At 38.7% G+C, this 18,325-nt stretch overlaps 1 protein-coding gene across 7 annotated transcripts in view; it reads left to right on the top strand.

Annotated features, from left to right (window-relative positions):
* RAPGEF6 (Rap guanine nucleotide exchange factor 6) overlaps window positions 1–18,325 on the top strand; it is a 132,485-nt gene that overhangs the window by 32,816 nt on the left and 81,344 nt on the right. For all 7 annotated transcript variants that reach the window (XM_033006025.2, XM_042790068.1, XM_042790070.1 and 4 more), the window contains exons 5-6: window positions 10,636–10,705; window positions 16,240–16,383. In XM_033006025.2, coding sequence (XP_032861916.1) covers window positions 10,636–10,705; window positions 16,240–16,383 — 214 coding nt within the window. The remainder of the gene's footprint in view (window positions 1–10,635; window positions 10,706–16,239; window positions 16,384–18,325) is intronic.

Below are 18,325 nucleotides of genomic sequence, written 5' to 3' on the forward strand. Positions count from 1 at the left end.
TGTGTCAACACATGAGCAGAGGTGAGTGAGGTTAGAGACAGGTGTCATCTGTACAAAAGCGATGCAGGAGACTGATGATGGCTTTGAGGCGTCCAAGGGGAGAATGAATGAGGACCAAAATAGAATCCTGAATGTGGAGAAGGTGATAACTACCAAGGATGAGAATTCAGGCTTTAATCTGGAGACCTCCTAGTGCTTTGAAAAGGTCAAGAGCCAGGTTTGAATAATTGTCATTCTGGAAGAACTGGGTAGACAGAGGCATTTTCTAAAACATATAGTAGTTAGCAAATGGATTCTAATTTGAAACTCAATCCTTGTTCATACTTCACAACAGCCCCCACTCCCCAGTTACTTTGTAATGTTGACATGGTTATTTCAATTTTATATTTGTCCTCTGGAACACTTGACAAACAATTCATATTTAAAGAACTTCTATACGTTTTAGGGTTCTTCTGCTGGGGATATTGGAACAGTTTTCATAAAATGTGAGAAGCAGGGTATCGGTGTTTTTCAGTTAGAGGAAGCTGTTTTCCTGGGCAATAGTGGGTTTTCTTGTAAAGTTGTTGGATTTAATCTGTTTTATTTGGCAATCATTCTTTAAAATTCAGGATTGTATTATAAACTAACTGCCTAGCAACTTTCATTTAATAATTACATGAGAAACGGCTGTCCTGGTTGTTAGTGAGATACATTCAGTCTCTGTAAATAAGACTGGAAGGTGATGATGGTTTAATAATTGTTTCCTGGTACCTCCTTACAATACTTGCCCTTTTTCTGGCACTGCCTCATGATTACCTTGACAGATAGGAGGAGACTTTAGTAGACAACTATAAACTTAACCTGGTTAAGATGCTGGTTAAGCTCTCCTTCTTTTGCATGCCTTGTTTCATCCGTGATCCACCATTCAGTAGTTTGAGTCAGCAGTGTGTCAGGGAAACCTTAATTTTCTTCTGCAGATCTTTTTGAAATAAAATATGCTGTTGATTCAAACCTGAAAGAGGCATAGCCTAACGAAAGCATAAGAAGGTGAGCAGTGAGTGCTTTATTAACTTTCTGTAAGTATTTGAATGAGTAAGGCTGTAAGCTGTGGCTCACTGTGCTCAAGAAGGGCTTTTTAGTCAACTTGGATATATTTGTGTGCAAGCAGTGACTGGGAAATTGGCTTAAAAATTGGAGGAGTAAAACTTGCATCCAGGTATGCTAAATCTAGTCAAGATTCTGACACTGATGATCATGATGAGAAAAACCCCGCAACATTTTTAACGTAAGAAGCAGATCAATCAGTAATATCAGGTACAAAGATGGCATAACCTTGATTACCCTATTGCCTGGAGAATGGATTTGTCGATAGATGTGGCATAGTAGGAAAAGAATTTGCCTCTAACATGAAAGCAATGGCTGGAACAAAAGAACAGGATTGACAGATTTTGTGGAAGGAAAATCATGTCAGCAAGTTAAAGAGTTTTTGTGTTAACCTTGCTTGTTAATCAAGGTAATTCATGTGAACAGGATATTTGAAGGAGATTACTCACAGCAAGATTAGCCATAGGAAATATATCAAGGGCCTGGAGGAACTTTTGAAGCCAATTATGTGGATGACAGCCTCCTACAGCTGTGAGAATTGAACCTCGAAGGGAAAAATACGAGGTCTTGAAACATTCAAGATACAGTCTTATTAAAAACAAACACTTCTCTTTTCTGAGCCTCTTCAAGAAATTTGGAACAGCCCTTCCAAAATCCTGCAAGTAGAGAAAATCAGAATAGTTGTCTTATTTAGGTAGTGCATTTCTTGGCTAAAAACACTTACTTTATTCAAAATGGACTCATGGTCGTATTGTGGTATCTTTTCATGAGAGTTGTAGATTCATCAATGGCTCAGTAAGTCTTCTTGGGTAAAAGGAGAAGGTGCAAATGCTTGCATCAAGAAAATTGTCATAATGAAAGAGGAACTCCAGTTTTGCATTATGAACAGTGGCTTGGGTTGAAATTATTTTAGCATATTTTGTATTAATATTTGTGAATAACAATATTTAATGTATTTTGAAACTTACCGTGACTTAATAGTGTTTCAGTCTATTCTATGTGAAGTACAAGAACCTCAGAAAATTTTGTGCTTTTACAGGACTGTCAGTGTTGGTAAATGAGAATGCAGGATTAAAGACTTGCAATTTGCACAACTTAAAAATTCTTGTATTTTAGAAATCTTTAAATTTTAATGTATGTTACTTTGTTTCCAAATATATTTATACCTCAAATGTATCATCTAAAACCGTATCAGTTTTACTTCTAAAACCTGTAGTGCTGTTTTGTGCAAACTCTCGTGCATTTGTGCCATTCACTGAAAAGGTAAATGAGTGGCTCAGAGCTCCTGCGTTCCCAGCTTTTGCCCGTAAGAGATATACTGGCATTTTCCTCCCTCTGATCCTTCCTTTCCAGATTTGACATTCTTAAATACTGCTTTCTGCTTAGACTGTACTTGCTGTATCCAAGCTCTGTCCCAGTGCTCCTTAGCCTCTACTCTTCCTCTCCTTCCTCATCTCCATCCCAGTCTCTGCCATTTGAGTCCTGATGGCTGTAAATGTGAAATATTGCTTTTCCTCCTTCAGCTGCCAAGGACTAGATACACACATATCCCAGTCCACTGCTGACATACAGTAAACATAATTGTTGACGACCTTGCAGTTGCCAGTAAGGTTCTGAATTGTGATACTGGTTGAAACAATTGTCATTTAAATTTCTTACTGTCTGTGTGACTGTAGAAATTGCAGAGGTCCTAGGACAGTACTCTGAATGTGTTAGCTTCACACTTGAAAGCTCTTTGCAATTGTTGTAGATTATTTCTCTGCTTTCGTAAGGACAGCTTGAGGCTTACATCCCTGTGCTTATCAGGACTAAATAGTGTTGGTGTGTGTTTTTTTTTGTTGTTGTTTTTTTTTTTTTTTTTTTTTTTTTATATATATATATATATATATACTCACTGTTGGATAAGAAGTAGTAGTTCTTCAGTACATTTGTGGCTGTAGATGAGGTGCTGTTTTCCCTGGGTATTTCTGCAAGTGATGGCTGTAACTTGTAGCATTGCCTGAGAGCCAGGAAGTAAACTAACAACTTGGGAATGCTACCAATAAATGTATTTTGTAAAACTAATTAATTCAGATATGGTTGTTTGTATTGAAAGTCTCCTGGCAGTGCTAGTGCTGTGATGAAAATACTCTGAGGAAAAAAGGAACGTGGATGAGGAGAGGTAATGCACTGGTGAGAGGCCTCATGTCCCAGTCTTCTGAAGTGCAGTTCCATGTATTGGAGGTGCTGCTGTTGTTGGGAAGGTGTTGCAAACTAAGAGCACGTGGTGCATCTTTCTTGACATGGAACAATCTTCTAAGCAAGCGGAAAGAATGAAGACTGTATTTGCACCTGTCACAACTAAACGAGCAAATAATCTTGTCCATAGTTTCCTTCCACCCCAGTAATTTCCTTTTCTTCTGTTCATAGTTTCTTAAAACAGCTGCCCTAAAGAGGTTTCATAGACTGTAAGGGATGCTGATCGCACCACAGAAACAGCTTTTTCTTGGTTAAACTAAAAAAAGGCCAAGAGATGTGAAATTGGAAGCAAAGGGTAACGTGCAGTTTGTTTATATCTAAAATATAATTTTACTGAGAATGTCTAATTGCATGACCTGGAATAGCTGCAAAGCTTCACAGAAAGTGGTAGGTAAGATACAGGCTTTCTCAAAGCATCATCCCATCATGCTCGGAGCACAAAGTAATTAGTATAGACATCCTGAGCTTGCAGCCTGCAGATCGAGTAGCATGTTACACAGCCTCCAGAATCATTCCCAGTTAAAACTTTCAGCAAGCTTAAGAGATAAACCTGATAAATATTGTTGTTACTGAGAGCTAATGCAAAAATGGTTTTTGATGACTAAGCATTAATTGAAATTGGTGTTTTAGCATTCAGTCATGTATCTAGTGGTCTCAGGTTTCCTTTAAACCATTTCTGATGGAGTTAAGTGTTCTAATATTTTTATAATTAAGTTACTTTGAAATGCTCACGATTTGCACAGCATATAGTATCATGAAAACCCCACCACCTGCATTTGCTGAAACTTTTGGTCTGTGCTCATGTCATTTTTTTTTTTCCCTGTGTCCTTACTCTGCTTTGCAAATAATAGTGCATTTGGGGCTGCTCAGCAGTTTGCAGTGCGATGGAAAACTCTGCAGAGTGCTGCAGGGACTCCTGACGGGACTGTATCTGTCACTCTGCTCCAGAAAGGGAGCCCAGAGACTCCCTAGCAGCCCAGTTTTTCAGATGATGGTCGATCTGAGGAAAATGTAGAGAAATGAAGACCTCCATGCAGATGCCCAGGAAAACAAGTTATTCCCAGGAGGATTTCAGTGTCGATTACGCTCATACGCCGTGAGTGCAATGAAAGAAGGGCAGATTCTGCCTTCCCTTTCCACAGCCAGCGCGACTGTGTTACCGCTGATTACACGTCTATGCAGGTTTTCCCCTCTTTGTTACTTCCCAGCCACTGACAAGGAATTTAAGTGTAAAATTACATTTTCAGAGCATTTAGATTAGGGTTTAATAATGCTAATGGCCATTCCAAGCCATTCATAATATACTTGCATAGCACATTCGGTGGTGGCTGAATGGATTTTACTTGCGTCTGATCCGCAGCTACATTGCAGTAGATGTCCCGGGTGTTTGCTGGAACAGCTGTTTTGCACAAGAGGTACTCTTTGAGGAGAGGAAAAATGAAATGCTTTTTAAATGTGAAGGGTAAGCTCTGACTTGTGAAAAAGCCATTTTCATCTGTTACAAAACCCAAACAAACAACGTGTCCGTTTCTTATGCAGCTTGTCTCTTCCAGGCCAAACTGTGCATTTGCATGCAAAATGTTTTTGCATTGGAGAAATCAGCCAGGTGACTGGATGTGTGGGGTCACGGGGTTCTCCTTGCAGTGGCAAAGAAAGTACAATTTGTCTTCATCTTTATGTTCCTAAAAGCAGCCTGACAGGCAGACAGGCACTTTGAGAGACAAGTATATTCATAAGCATAAGATATCTGCAAAAGATTGCAAACCCTTTGTTTGGTATACTGATAAACTGGGATATCGGTGTCCTAGCCCAGTCCTACATGTAATACAGTACCAAGTATCACTGCAGATAGCTTTATCGACAGTCACAGATAACTCTCTGCATTATTGATACCAACTTACACAGCAAGGATAATTTTATGATTTTGTAGTTCCTGGAAAATACAGATCAAATCTTTAAAGTGCCTGACATCTCATCATTGAAACCTTTGATGTGTGAAATAGCCGAAAATATTGTTTCAGGATGTAGTAGAACATTGTAAATTTGAAGAAGTCTGCTAATTAGTGTTCAAACAAATAAGGTGGCATTCAGTCTCCATCTGTTTGTAGGCTGAAAGCTCTTCAGGACAGGCTGTGTTTTTATCTTTAAAGTATGTACTGTATTTTGAGTATTGCATAATGAGAAACCATCAGTAATGAATAGCTTCAGCATATTCACATCAAGAAATTCTTAAGTTAAATGTGACTGCTATTCGTTAATTTGTCAGTCTTGAAATTCCAGATGTATTTCAGCCCCAAATATTCAGGTTTCTTAACAGCTGGATCTGAAGCATTTTTAAACATTTCTGTTTGTTTGGAAAGCCGTAAGTGTGTACACTCTATGTAAAGAACTACTTTATTATGTTCAAAATATGTTATGTTGGAGGCTTTTCTAAGTAGTTTGCTTTGTAAAAGTAAGGTTTGTTGTAACCGCTCCAGTGCCTTAAAGAAACACCTTCCAGTATTTTGGGGAATGGGCATGAGTCTGAAAACTAGAGTATTCTCAAATATGAAAGGCTCTCTCCAGTGAACAATTTTGATCATCCCCTGTGTCAAGCGTATACTCAGGTGCTTGCATGTTTGAAGATTTTGGAGTTTGGCTCTGCAGTCATGGAGATTTTTTTCTGTATTAGCAAATCACGCAGTGGGGAAGGGACAGATGAACCGAGTGAAATGGCTGATACTGAGAACCGTGTTATTAGCAGTCCTGGGCTTTTGTGTTTCGGTCACTCTAGTCTGATCCCGTGGCCTGAGTACCCATTAGTGGTTGGTATATGATATCGTGCCAGTTTAACTTGCATTCCTTTCTCACATGATGCAATTGCTTAAGCATTTTTAATTAGAATGGCAGTGAATCAGGAGAAAAACAAGGTTTCTTGCAAATGAGGCATCCATAAATCAAGGATAAACAAAGCTGCCTCTGGTATGTGGAAGGCATTTTTTCCCCATGACAGTGTTGCAAGCCAGTGAGTGAGTGTCTGAAAATTAATGATGCAGATGTAATAGACGAATATTAAGTGACAGGAGCATACAATAAAATTATAAATAAAAAAAGCATAATGTAGTTTATAGTAATGACTTTTCTGGGCTTCAGCAGTGGGAAGCTGTAGAAAATGATGTTAAATTTAAGATCCTATTAAAATATGTGTGATTAAATATGCAGATCAAGAAAAATTTTGATTGTTGAATCGTTTAAAACTTTACCGGTTATACCTTTGGTAGTATGTCCTTTGACGTAGTTTTTACTGTAGTCTGAGTAGAGCTTAATTTACATGAGTTTCATGTTTTCTTATATTTCAGTATTTGTATTAGTTTAAATTCTTAACTGGATCCTGTCCCGCTCTCTGCTTGAAACCAGCGAAGTGCAGGTAACGTGCTGTCCCTTAATGAGGTTTTTCCCACTTTCCTTCTGTACCCCGCCTGGAAGGTGTACAGGACAGAGGTGTACAGTTTTCCAGGCTTTCCCCTTTGAGGAGCAGCATGCTGTAGGTTTGGGTGGGGATTTAATGGCCGACTAAAGACTTCTCAAAGTAATTTGTTGTCACAGAAATGTTTCTTCTCCTTTGGAAGGATGCTCTGCATGAAAGCTTGCTCTTGTCTTTCCAAACAGGATTTTGTCTCTTCCATTTCCAAAGCTTTGTTCGACTTAACCTTTTCCGTTTCCAAACATCCTCTTATGTTTTGATACCAAAATCAATTAATCTCTGAAGTGTTTTCATTCCTTTGCAAGTACTGTGTGTTAATTTTTTTAATGTAAATATTAACTAGAAGATGGCAGGTTTAATACTAGACATGACTAGATGTCTCCAAAACCTAATTATTCTGTTGTTTTACTGTCATAGTGCTTGTTATTAATTAACTTAATGCTTGAAATAATGTCTTTAAAAAAAAAAAAAAGTGCTGCTTACCTAAAATTCCTACAAAGACTTTAACCATCACTTCAAAGCAGATTTAGGTGACTGGGATTGTTAGGCTGCTTCTCGCTCCTCCTCCTTCTCCTTCTTCCTTGTGGGTGTCCTCACACTCTGGTTCTGGCTATTTTTAATTCTTTCTAATCTATTTACCTGAACTAATTAAGACTCTAATTCTGTGACAATAAACCAATGAAGTAAATAGTTGAACTTCAATGTTCATTAATGGTCTTTAGTTTAAAAAAATAAATAAAATGTGACAAATATTATACATTGCCACCTTATATCAGTTAGGCAAACACGTGTGCATCTTTGCTTATATATTTGCCAAGAATATTTTCTTGTTGCTTGTAGTGGATGTTGCTACTGAAGAAAGAGTCTTCCCTGGCCAGTGGTTTCAGGGCTGAGTTTCTGTTTATTCTAAACATTTCATTGTGTAATTTTACAAGATGGTTAGGAATGAACATCATTCTGAAGCCTGGATTAAAATTGGCAGATTAGTGCAATATACTGATGCCAGCAAACCTCTTAACTGACAGAGAAGCTACACATCGTTATTAGACAGAAAAATGTGGAATAAGTCATTAAGAAGGTTAGAACCCATGTTTCTAAAACATGTAAGGTATGTTAATTAAGAAGAATGTTAAACACTGGTATTTTTAAAATGTGGTGGTTATGGCTGGGGGAAACCATGTGACGCCGCCTCTTCTTGAAGGAGCTCTGTTGTGGTATAACTGATAAAGCATCCCATGATGTGCACCAGGAAATAATTAAACTTGACCTATTGGCTTGTAAATATGAGTAGTTTATTCGTTAGGATTAGAAGGGTGGGTTTTGTCTTTGGAACCTAATCCTTTTCGGAGTGTTCAGTTGTTGTAAAGTGTTTGATGGACCAGAAATGATAGTGCCAGGAGCGTGACCTTTGTTACAAGCGGTGTTCTGCTCCTGCTGCTGGCTACTGCCATTGCTTAATTAGCAAATGTTGCAACATAAGCAGAGGGGAAGCTTGACAGTAGCAAAATTTCAGAGGTGTTTATGTAAAACAAAACAAAAAGAAAACAACCCTCCCTCAACCTCCAGTAGTTTGGTAAATTGTTGTTATACAATAAAAATACTGTGCTTGAGCAACGTTCAGTAGAAAATTGTAGCTTTTTCCTAACTACTGGGTATGCAGCAATAGTAGTAATTTATTTTGTGATAACACCGATGATGATTGTTTCTGTATTAAAAAGCTGAAAAACCTGAAATTTCCAGTTGTAAAAAATTCCTTTAGAATTTTGTTAGGGAAAAAAAAAAACAAATCTGTTGTCATTAGTTTTCTATTCTATGGAATAGAATTTTTTTTTTATTTGCAAATGGTACTTTAGCATTGGTTTCACTTAGGTTTTTGGTTTCTGCAGAAATTGTGACATGGAATTTCAGTTTGCCTCAAAGTCAGAATTTACATTGAGCTTACGTATAAAATAGCATGTCTCCATTTTCTGAACTAAATTAACTTTGTTCTAACAGTGGGAGTAGTTTGACCATTCTTTTTGATGTATTGCAAGTACACAAGACTGTCATGCTTGGATCACATGCTGTGTGGAAAAAGCATGAAATGAGGCATGAAAATTTTAGCTATGAGTTGCTTACTATAGATGTGTGAAAATGCCAGTTTTCTGTGTGAAACTTGTGCTTCTCTGGCCTGCTATAGCATGGGGTGAGAAAATTTCAGTAGTTGTTTATGACTCCATGGCAATCATGTAATTTAAAGACTTTTTTTTTTCTTTTTCAGTAGTCCGTTAGCAAAAATCAAAACTCGACAGTTTAAATGGCCATGCTCCTGTTAATTGTGTAACACTTTATCCAAAGCAGACTACACTGATAATTTTTTTTGGAATAATCTGAGGTTTCACTTGAATAACTTCGCATTTGCTTATTTCCTGAAAATGCACATATCCTACAAAAGATTTTGTATGCTTCCCTAACTTATAGTTTATAAGCACGCGTCTTCTAAATGTTTTCTACAAAGTGGTTGTGTTTTAGTGGATATTTGCTGCCGAGATGACTGTGTATGTTACTCAAATATTTTGTGTGACTGAAGTTTCGGATGTACTTTCCAAACGTAACCTTAGTGAAAACAGATGGAGCTGACCCACTTTTTTAGGGTTTGTCTCCACACTTGCCTTAACCTCCTTCTCGTTCACACGTTAATCTCTGCTTTGAGTTAACTGATTCTGCAGTTACTTCACCTGCTGATATGTGTTAAAACGTGATTGCTGTTGGCAGTCTGAGTTTGTAACCCAGCAGCTAGGACTTCTGAGCTGCTAATCCAGCCACGAAGCTGTTAACCAACTGTTTTTTTTTTTTTTGTTTTTTTTTTTTTTTTTTTTTTATTTGAGGTCTGTATGGGACAGCTTTCACTTGAGCTTGTTTGGCTGGGGTAGGTCGAGCGTGCCTAACGCAAGCTAACAGTTCTGAAGACAAATTTAATACACGCGGCCAGATATTTTCAATTCCATGTGCCACTAGAGTCACAAATAAAGTGATTTAAGTGTTTATTGGTCTGTAACGCCCACCCCATCCCCCAGCAGTGTCTACCTCAGATCTTTTTTGCTGGTAGGTCCAGCGTGCCCAGATCTACTTGCATGGTACCTACTCCAGGGTTGATTCCCCTAAAGTCCCCTCTTTTCTTAGGGCTCCCGAAGGTCAGTCAGCTGAATCCCATCGGTACTTTAAGCCTCTGTCCTTAGCTGCTTTATTACACAGCCCATCATGTTTTGTTGCATTTGTGTGTTTTCATATTTCTTAAATATAACTGGTCACAATTCTACTGTGTTCCTCGGGATGGTACAAGAGGCAACATAAAGACAGAGGTCACAAGGGAAGGCTCAGTTTTAGCAAAGAAGTTCTCTGTCCTTGTGTTCACTGGGAGGATGATGGGGTGACATAGAGTTGAGGGAACTCTCATTAATAATGCTGCATGCAAAGAAGTACCTTGGAGTTTTTTGCATTTATGTATATTTGTTTTTACAAAGCCTGTTTAATGCTTAATTAAAACTTACTAATGGTTTCTTGTCAACGTTGAAATGCCTTGTGAGTGGCTTTGAGTATCTGCACGTAATAATGATTTTCTAAAAGAACATTCTTTATATTTAGGCTTTACATATCAGGCTGTGATGAAGTGCCGAGTAAATTAAAAAAAAATTATGACAGTGGTACTATGTGGTTAGAATTTTTCACATAATAGTTTTCATCCATTTTTCTTTGTCATTTTTTGTTTTTAAGGATTTTGTAACATGCACCATTTCCAATTATTGCTGAAAAGGTAAAATAGGCTGTTCATCTCATTCTTTTTCGTTTGCTTTTTTTCCATCTCACTCTAGTTTTGGCAAGCAGTCTGGAGGAAAACGAGGATGCGAGTGTATCATATTGGAGCCTTCAGAAATGATTGTGGTAAGACAGATTTTTTTCAAATGTATTTAAATCTATTGCTGGTTTCAGCAAATTCTTTCTGTTTTATAGCAGAAAGCTTATTGTAAAGTATTCTATAAAATTGCAGCAAAATTGCCTTGATTTCAATTATACCTATGGCTGCTATCGTAACAGCAATAGCTATGTAAATTTAATCTAGATGGGTAAATGATGATGATGATTAGGTCATTCTTTCTAAAATTATGCTTACTTGAGTTTCAAAAGCCTACCAGTTACGGCTGAGTTGAGCATTCCTGAGTCAGGCAAGGATAGACTGCTATCTCGAATATTTACACCCCCATCCCGATTTCACTGCTTTTTACCGGCCATGCCAGCTGTGCTGGGTCTGTGGTAGCAAAGGCCCTCTTACTCCTACCCTTTGCAGCTCCACATAGTGTGAAGGCTTTTCAGTAAGAGGGGAAGGAACAGAAGAGTGCTTAGCCAAGCTTGAAGGATAAGGTTTCAGCTTAGTTGTGTCATTGACCTTTTCCACGACCAGGTTTTCTTCCTGCTTCTTCAGAACACTTACTGATACTACCAAGGTCGTATGTGCTTAAAGATTGTAACTCGGTCCTTCCCAGGTTGATGTACACATATTGTCAGCAGCTGGAATATTAGGATTGCTTTTCTGTAGTGCAGACCAATGTTGTATCTTAGTAGCATGGCTGGGGGCACAGGAAAATCTCTTTCAACTTTGATCTTATGAGATGTTGCTAATGGAGCTGGAACAAAAATGTTTGTTGTTCTGAGAAGCCGCGTGTCTTGTTAAGCAGGCTTAGGTCTCCAAATGGCTATTGATTTTTTTCTTCCTTATATCTAGATCTGGTAACATTAAAACTAATACTCGATGACGTCTCTTACTCATTGTGTATGAATATTCAGCTTCTATGAGAAATTTGTTTCTCACGGTACACTAACGGCCGTGCTGTCCGCGATGTCCTGTACCCTGTACACTTGCCGTTCTTTCTGTGCAGTGTCAGTCTGATTCTGCTCGTGGGCTTTGATAGCATCAGTAATATGCTCTTTGCTATAGCAGATTTTTTTAAGCTAGTCTGCCATGTCGTGAAGGAAGCGCAGGTAAGAGTGCAAGAAGCGTGTCTCAGCCCTCTGGAGTGAAATGGTTCATTCGTGTATTCCCAATTACCCAGTCTCTTCTCAAAGGTGAAGTTTATTGGGTGGAGGTTGATGCCTTGAGGGCTGCCGCAGGACTGCTTGGGTGGCACAGATGCAGCCGTGTCCCGTGAATGCCCCAGGCGCTTTGGTTTGCCACTGCTGTTTTTCATTTTTTGCCTGTTAGGTGCTGCCGTCGAGGGTCTGGCGTGCTGAGCGCGCCGCTGCCGGGGGGGAGCTGAGCCTTGCACCTCCGCGCTCCCGGTGCCTCTAGCGTGGAGTGACAAACACCCGATCACATCTAGACCTGCTCAATCTCTGTAATCTTTTGCGTTGATGTAATAAGGAGAAGAGTTTGGTCTGTTTGGACCAATTTCACTATACTGCGGATGTTCCCAGTAGCTGTTAGAGACTGGGGTGGGCACAGCCTGAAGCACGCGTGGGCAGCGTGCGGCTTTCCTTCCAGGGCTGACGGTGACGCGCTGCGAGTGCATTTGCAGGTTGATATGAAATACCTTCCATGGGCAAAATATGTGCTAACATGAAATTATTAGGAGATATCTACATCCTTCTTTGGTCTTATCACCGTTGTTGAGAAAAAAAAAAAAAAAAAAATCCAGGAAAAGGCAAATAAGAATAGCTTCTGTGCAGTGTGTGCTACCAGAGAGAAACTGAGCTTCTTAAAATATTTTATGAAGAAACTAGAGCGTGGTGTGTGTGTGTGTGTGTAACTTGAGTAGCTACAACTGTGATGAGTTTTTCAGCAGAACACACTGTCATAATCTTCAGAGAAGGCTGTGTTGGCCATGTCAGCAGCATCGAACACTGTTGGGTGCTCCTGGAGACAAAAGCACAGCCTGGACAACTGCTCTGTGTATTTTAAATGTCTTGGATTTTCTGTAATTGTAGTTAAATGCCACTGAGAGTAAAGAGACACCTGAAAGTATCTTAAATCGTTTTCTGGAACTTCAGTATATTTTTCTCTAGGAAAATCAGAAAATTCAAAGTTCTAAGTTGTTTCTTCATTTTTTTTTTTTTTCATGTTTTAAAGGTAAATGTAGCTAAAGGTATACTAACTGTCAGTTTTCTAGGAAGGACTTCAAATGGGGTGAGAAAAAATCATTAGTGGCACCTTGCTAATGATCTGCATGGACACAAGGTGTACTTGTTTAGTTTCCCTGATTAATTCATATTAATTTATCTTAATTATTTTGGTTTAGCTTTTTTTTTTTATTTTTTAGTTTGCAACATACTAATGAGGTGTAATACATAATGAGTATTTATTTTCAAGCAAAAGAATTAGCTAGTTTCATGTAGTTAGAGAACACCACCGATCTCTGCTGCTGGCTGATATTCCCCCCATCCTTTCTTTTTAGAACGTAAATCAGTTTTGTAGTAGGAATCCTCTGGGAACTGACCCATTTTAAAGGCCATAAAATGTGGTCAACTTAAGTTAATGAGGATAACAGATAGTGCGTGAATGGGCATTGTAGCTCATATTTTTGGAGGCTGAGCAATCTATTGAATTAATAATAGGTCCATTTATCACTTAAGAAAATGGTCCAGAATTGCAGCATATCTTGGTGTACTGAAGTGTCCTTTCTGTTGTTCCTCAGTGCTTTCATTTTCTTCTTCAGATCTAAGCGTATGATTTCAGAAGAGCAGCAGGATATTTGGAGGTGGGAAATATTTCATTGCTGGCACAGACTGCAGAGTGAGATTGAGGACAGTGCTACGATCCTCCTCGATTTTCACATGGCAGCAAGCGCTGTGGGTGAAGCTGGCTGTGTGGAGAAGCATTCTGCTGCTGCCAGTATTCAAGGTTAATAAAACAGCAGCCTTGACTAGAAGCTAGACAGTTAATGTGTTATTCCAGACTTCTTGTTATGTATTGAAAATGAAATAATACACACAAGTCTGTGGGGCAGTGGCCTCTGTCTGACCTGCTAGTCTGGTCCTCCCTCGGCTCCCATGCCAGGGCCTGGCTCTCAGCATCCCCAGAGATGCTAAATTCTGCCGTAGGAGGGTTCATCCTGCTTTGGGGTGTGTGAGGAGGTTGAATATGCTCTCTGCCAACAGAAATGTTTGGTTTTCCCCAGGCAGAAGCGTGGCGGAGTGATGAGCAGTGTGAGGGAGCCCTGTCTTGCCTGTCCTGTGCATGTGCAGCATATCAAAACCCATTTGTATACGTTAGTGTTAATCATAAATGTAAATGATCTGATGGTCAGCTGGACTCGGGATGCTGATGGTGCTGGTGGTACTAAACTGGAAGCTTTGTGGTGTGGAGGTCGTTCCTCATTTTCTGATTTGTGTTTTATTTTTGTCAGCAGCAGTGGCATTAACCGAAGGAAGCAGGTGGTCTCAGTTTCAGAGTTTCCACTAGCAGTTGATTGTTTTGCTTTGTGCTAACAAATAATACATTTACGCTCATGTTTTAGTTTTCAGTTAGAATTGTGGAAGAAAAATAACTTAATCTTTCACCGAGTGTTTGTCTTACTTTTAGTCATAAAAATTCCTATTCATTTTGGGATGTCTTAATAATAAAGGTCCTCAGTATCGGAAGAGTCATTGCCTGGGCACTTCAGCCAGCCCTCAGCATCCAGGTCAGTCTGTTATACTGGAGGAACTCAGCACTTGTTTTAGTTTGTGTGATCCTGTAAGACTGAATGCAGAGAAAAAAAGAAATAATGCGTTTATTGAAGCAGCTCAGGTACTGTTGCACATGTGTGAAAATTAAAAATGAATTCCATGTAATTTGGTTATTTGATAGAAGATTAACTGTACAAAACCAAACTTTCTTACTTCTGAAAGCTTTTAGTATAATTTGGGAGCAACATTGTTGCTAACTAGAAATCCCTATTTTATGCAAGGTGAAGCAGGGCTTCTATAGCTAGTGTCTTGCCACTTTTTTTGATTATACTAAACAGTCTGTTTAAAAGGGGCTCTTTTTTGCATGTCTGCATGCATTTTTTAATTTACATCCTTTTACCATTGTACTTACAGCAACGCTGCTACTAGATATCTTTATTCATTGTCCTATGCATTTGCAAACAGGCAGTAAAATTCTAGTGAAAAGTGTGGTTGTCTCTTGCTAGGGGAACTGTACTTTTCTGCTTTCTTTTTTGACATCACTGAGGTGCGAGGTTCACTCTTTTTAACTATTGTGTCTTTAACCTATGTTGTCAATGTATATTTTTCTCTATGGAATTAAAAATAACCCACAAGGCAAGCCCAGCTGCTTGCACCTTCCCCTGACCTCAAATAGACTTACCTCTTTGGAAAAAAACTATGCGGAAAGTAGATGTGATCTTGCTTTTGTGATGGTTTAGGTACTTTGGTTACTTTTTTGTTCCTGTCAAGTCTTTCTGGTTTTTATTCATTTATAGCTTTTGAATTTTAATTTTTGAGATAATTTTTAAGTGAGGGCTGCATAATCCCACACAGAGGTTCTTCTCCTGTTGCAGTACTAAAGTCTTATGCTTAGCATTTTCAAGTAAAATGGGGGGGTGGTAATAAATCACCGAGGACAGTAGAAACTCTGATATAGTAAACGTATCATAGAGGAGTTTCTTGCCTGGCTGCAGAATATATGCATGCGTGTCTGTTCTGCTTCCTGCTAGGAGATATTTTTCCAAAACATCAGAAGGAAATGGGAAAGGATGAGACTGCTTTTAATAGAAAAAAGGGATTGTAACTAGTGACATAAAAAGGTTTCATGGTGGCTTTTGCTAACAAGATTAATTTATCTAATTATTAATGTTTAGTCACAAATAATATTTAACATCAAGTTATGAATCAAGTTGCAGTTATTTCTTCATAATCTACTAGAAGTGATTAGAAGACAGTATGACATATAGATGAAGTAGCTATTTCTAATAAGCTGGAATATTTAAAGTTGTTTAGCTGTGACCGATACTAGAAATTAGTTACGCTTTTAAAAATAGGATATAATTCAGTGCCTTTACCAGATTGTAAATACTTAAAGAAATGGTAACTTCTGTGTTGAAGATACACTTGAAACGAGCAGTGTCTGTAACTTGAATTGTATGATATGTGTGGGTGCAAAAGGGTTTCTGCTGGTGACATAGTTCAGAGGATACATGTGCCTTTTTTTTTTTTTTTTAATAATAAAAAAAAAAAAAAAAACAACAAAAAAAAAAAAAAAACCAACACAACCCAAACCCTGTTTCCTGGAAGGAAACTGTGGCCTCCGGCTCATTGTAATAACGTAGTTCTGAGACACAGAGCGGTGGTTCTCTGAAACATTCACAGTCATTTTCTTGAGAAAAGTTTAACTGCTCTGAACTTATGTTTGTTCCTTCCTCATGAGCTTCATACGGCTCCATCGGCTTTCGGTGATATGGAAGAACTGGATGTTTAACCAGGAGCCTGAACATGTGTTTCAGGTGGAGAACTCCAAAGACAATGAGGAAAGCATCTTGCAAAGAGAAGTCCCGCTCAGGCAGTCCCGTCGGAGATTTAGGAAGATCAACCAGAGGGGCGAGCGTCAGACCATCACCGACAACGTGGATTCCAGCAGTTACCTGTCGGTGAGTCTGCTCTCCCTTGGCCGATCTCCTTGGCATCATGCTGTCTGCGTGGCTGGCTGCATTTTGTTTTATTGAAAAAAAAGCTGGTGAAATGAAAAAGTCCATGCTTGTCGCTTTTGAGAACACTTTTTTACTTCTTGGGGAGCAAGAGAGTGCTTTGGATTTGAATATCATAGGTGGAATTGAAGATTCAGGCACTAGTTAGAAAAGAGGGTTTTTGGTTTATGGGTTTTCAGCTGAGCACTATAAACAAATCTTAACACGTTGACTGGACAGAGAAATAGTCATTCTTGGCTTTTTTTTTTTTCCTGGAGTTCTTTTGATAAGATGTAGAAATTGGTGGTTTTCTCTTTTTTCTTTTCCTTAATAAATTTGAACTATGGTTTGGAATTGAGTTAATCACAAATGCAGTTCAGTCCTGTATTAACACTATCGTACTTGGTCACGTTAACTGGATTAAAAATAGCAAAGTGGTAATTCAAGCATCAAAAAGAGTAACGGCAACTCATTTGCTAGTCTTAAATAACATCACAGACTGTATAATTGTGCTGTGTGAAGACACATACAGCTGTGGTTCTAAGGCCACAGTGCTTTTATGAAGGTTTCTCTTTACCATTATTTTTCACATACAAACTTCCTGCTTGGTAGCAGGATATACGTGTGATCTAGACAAATTATTTCATTGAAAATAATTGTTCTGGATATTTTTAATTTGATTTGAAAAATCAAAATTTAAAAACTAGTACTAGCATTGAAGTACACAAACCTTGAGTAGTGTTCATGCACAGAAAAGAAAAAAAACAGATTCAATTTCTACCGTTTTTTTCCCATCTGCCTTTTCATCTCCCCAAAAGGTACAAAAGCCTCACTTGCTTGATACACCTCAAAATACCCGACGTGTGCAGCTAAATATAAACTTAAAAAGATTTCCTCTGTTTCAAAATAAATTACTGTGTTTTTTTCTGCATGCTGGTAGCTGTTGGATTGCAGGTGGTGATTTTAGACTCTCCACAGCATTAGCATGCCTGTGAGTAGAGGTTACTTTGACATTTGTCTTGTAAGCAGAAGAGCTCTCGTTGCTGTGACAGGAAGAGGATATGCTGCTTGAAGTTTAACGTCCTCTGCCATCTTATTCCAAGAACTGTCACACACGTTGGATTTTATCATTAGTAAATCGCTGAATTAGTTATAGACGAACTGAGATGTTGGATCCTCATACTCTGGGCAGTCACACATAAGGCTTTATTAGGAATTAAATTCCAATCTGTGTATGACAAAATCTATCGCTTTGGTGTTTGTGATCATGAATAAGCACAGAGAAAATAATTCTCAGGCTTCAGTGCTAAGAGGAGGAGAATCCCAGGAGCCGCTGATGCTGGTGCTATCTGTGCAGCTTGTTGGGAGGGGCGCCTGAGGAGGGACTTGGCATCTTTGGCCTAAGGAAGACCAAGTTGTACGGCTTCCGGAACCATTTTGGAGGTTGTCGGTTATTGATCTGAGAACTCAGCATGGTACACTCGTGGGATTGTAATTAGTCAAAAAATGGTGTCCTCATTAGGATTTTTCTTCTTGTTGATACATTTCTTTGTTACCAACAGCACGGAGCACGTGAGTGTCTCTGCATGTATAGTTTCTTCTTGCAAACCTGATGGCTTCCTCAGATTTATGAATATATCTGTTTTGATCCTTTTGATGGAAAGTGCTATAAACTTCCTAAATCAACAGCACATTCCTAAATCTGCTTTTATATCAGTTAATTAGGAATGTATAAAGAGAGTCCTGTTAAGACTGCTAGGTGTTTTCCTGGATGAGTGAGTGCTAAGTGGCAAGGAGTAAACAACCACCTCTCTGATAGAAAATCTGCAAGCTGTTGTGTTTTCAGCAGTCTGAACTGAAATACCAATCCTTGCTTTGTAGACTGTAAGCTCTTAATTGGAAAGTG

The sequence above is a fragment of the Tyto alba genome, unplaced genomic scaffold (genome assembly GCF_018691265.1).
Source record: "Tyto alba isolate M040663 unplaced genomic scaffold, T.alba_DEE_v4.0 Super-Scaffold_17, whole genome shotgun sequence".
Classification (NCBI taxonomy): domain Eukaryota; kingdom Metazoa; phylum Chordata; class Aves; order Strigiformes; family Tytonidae; genus Tyto; species Tyto alba.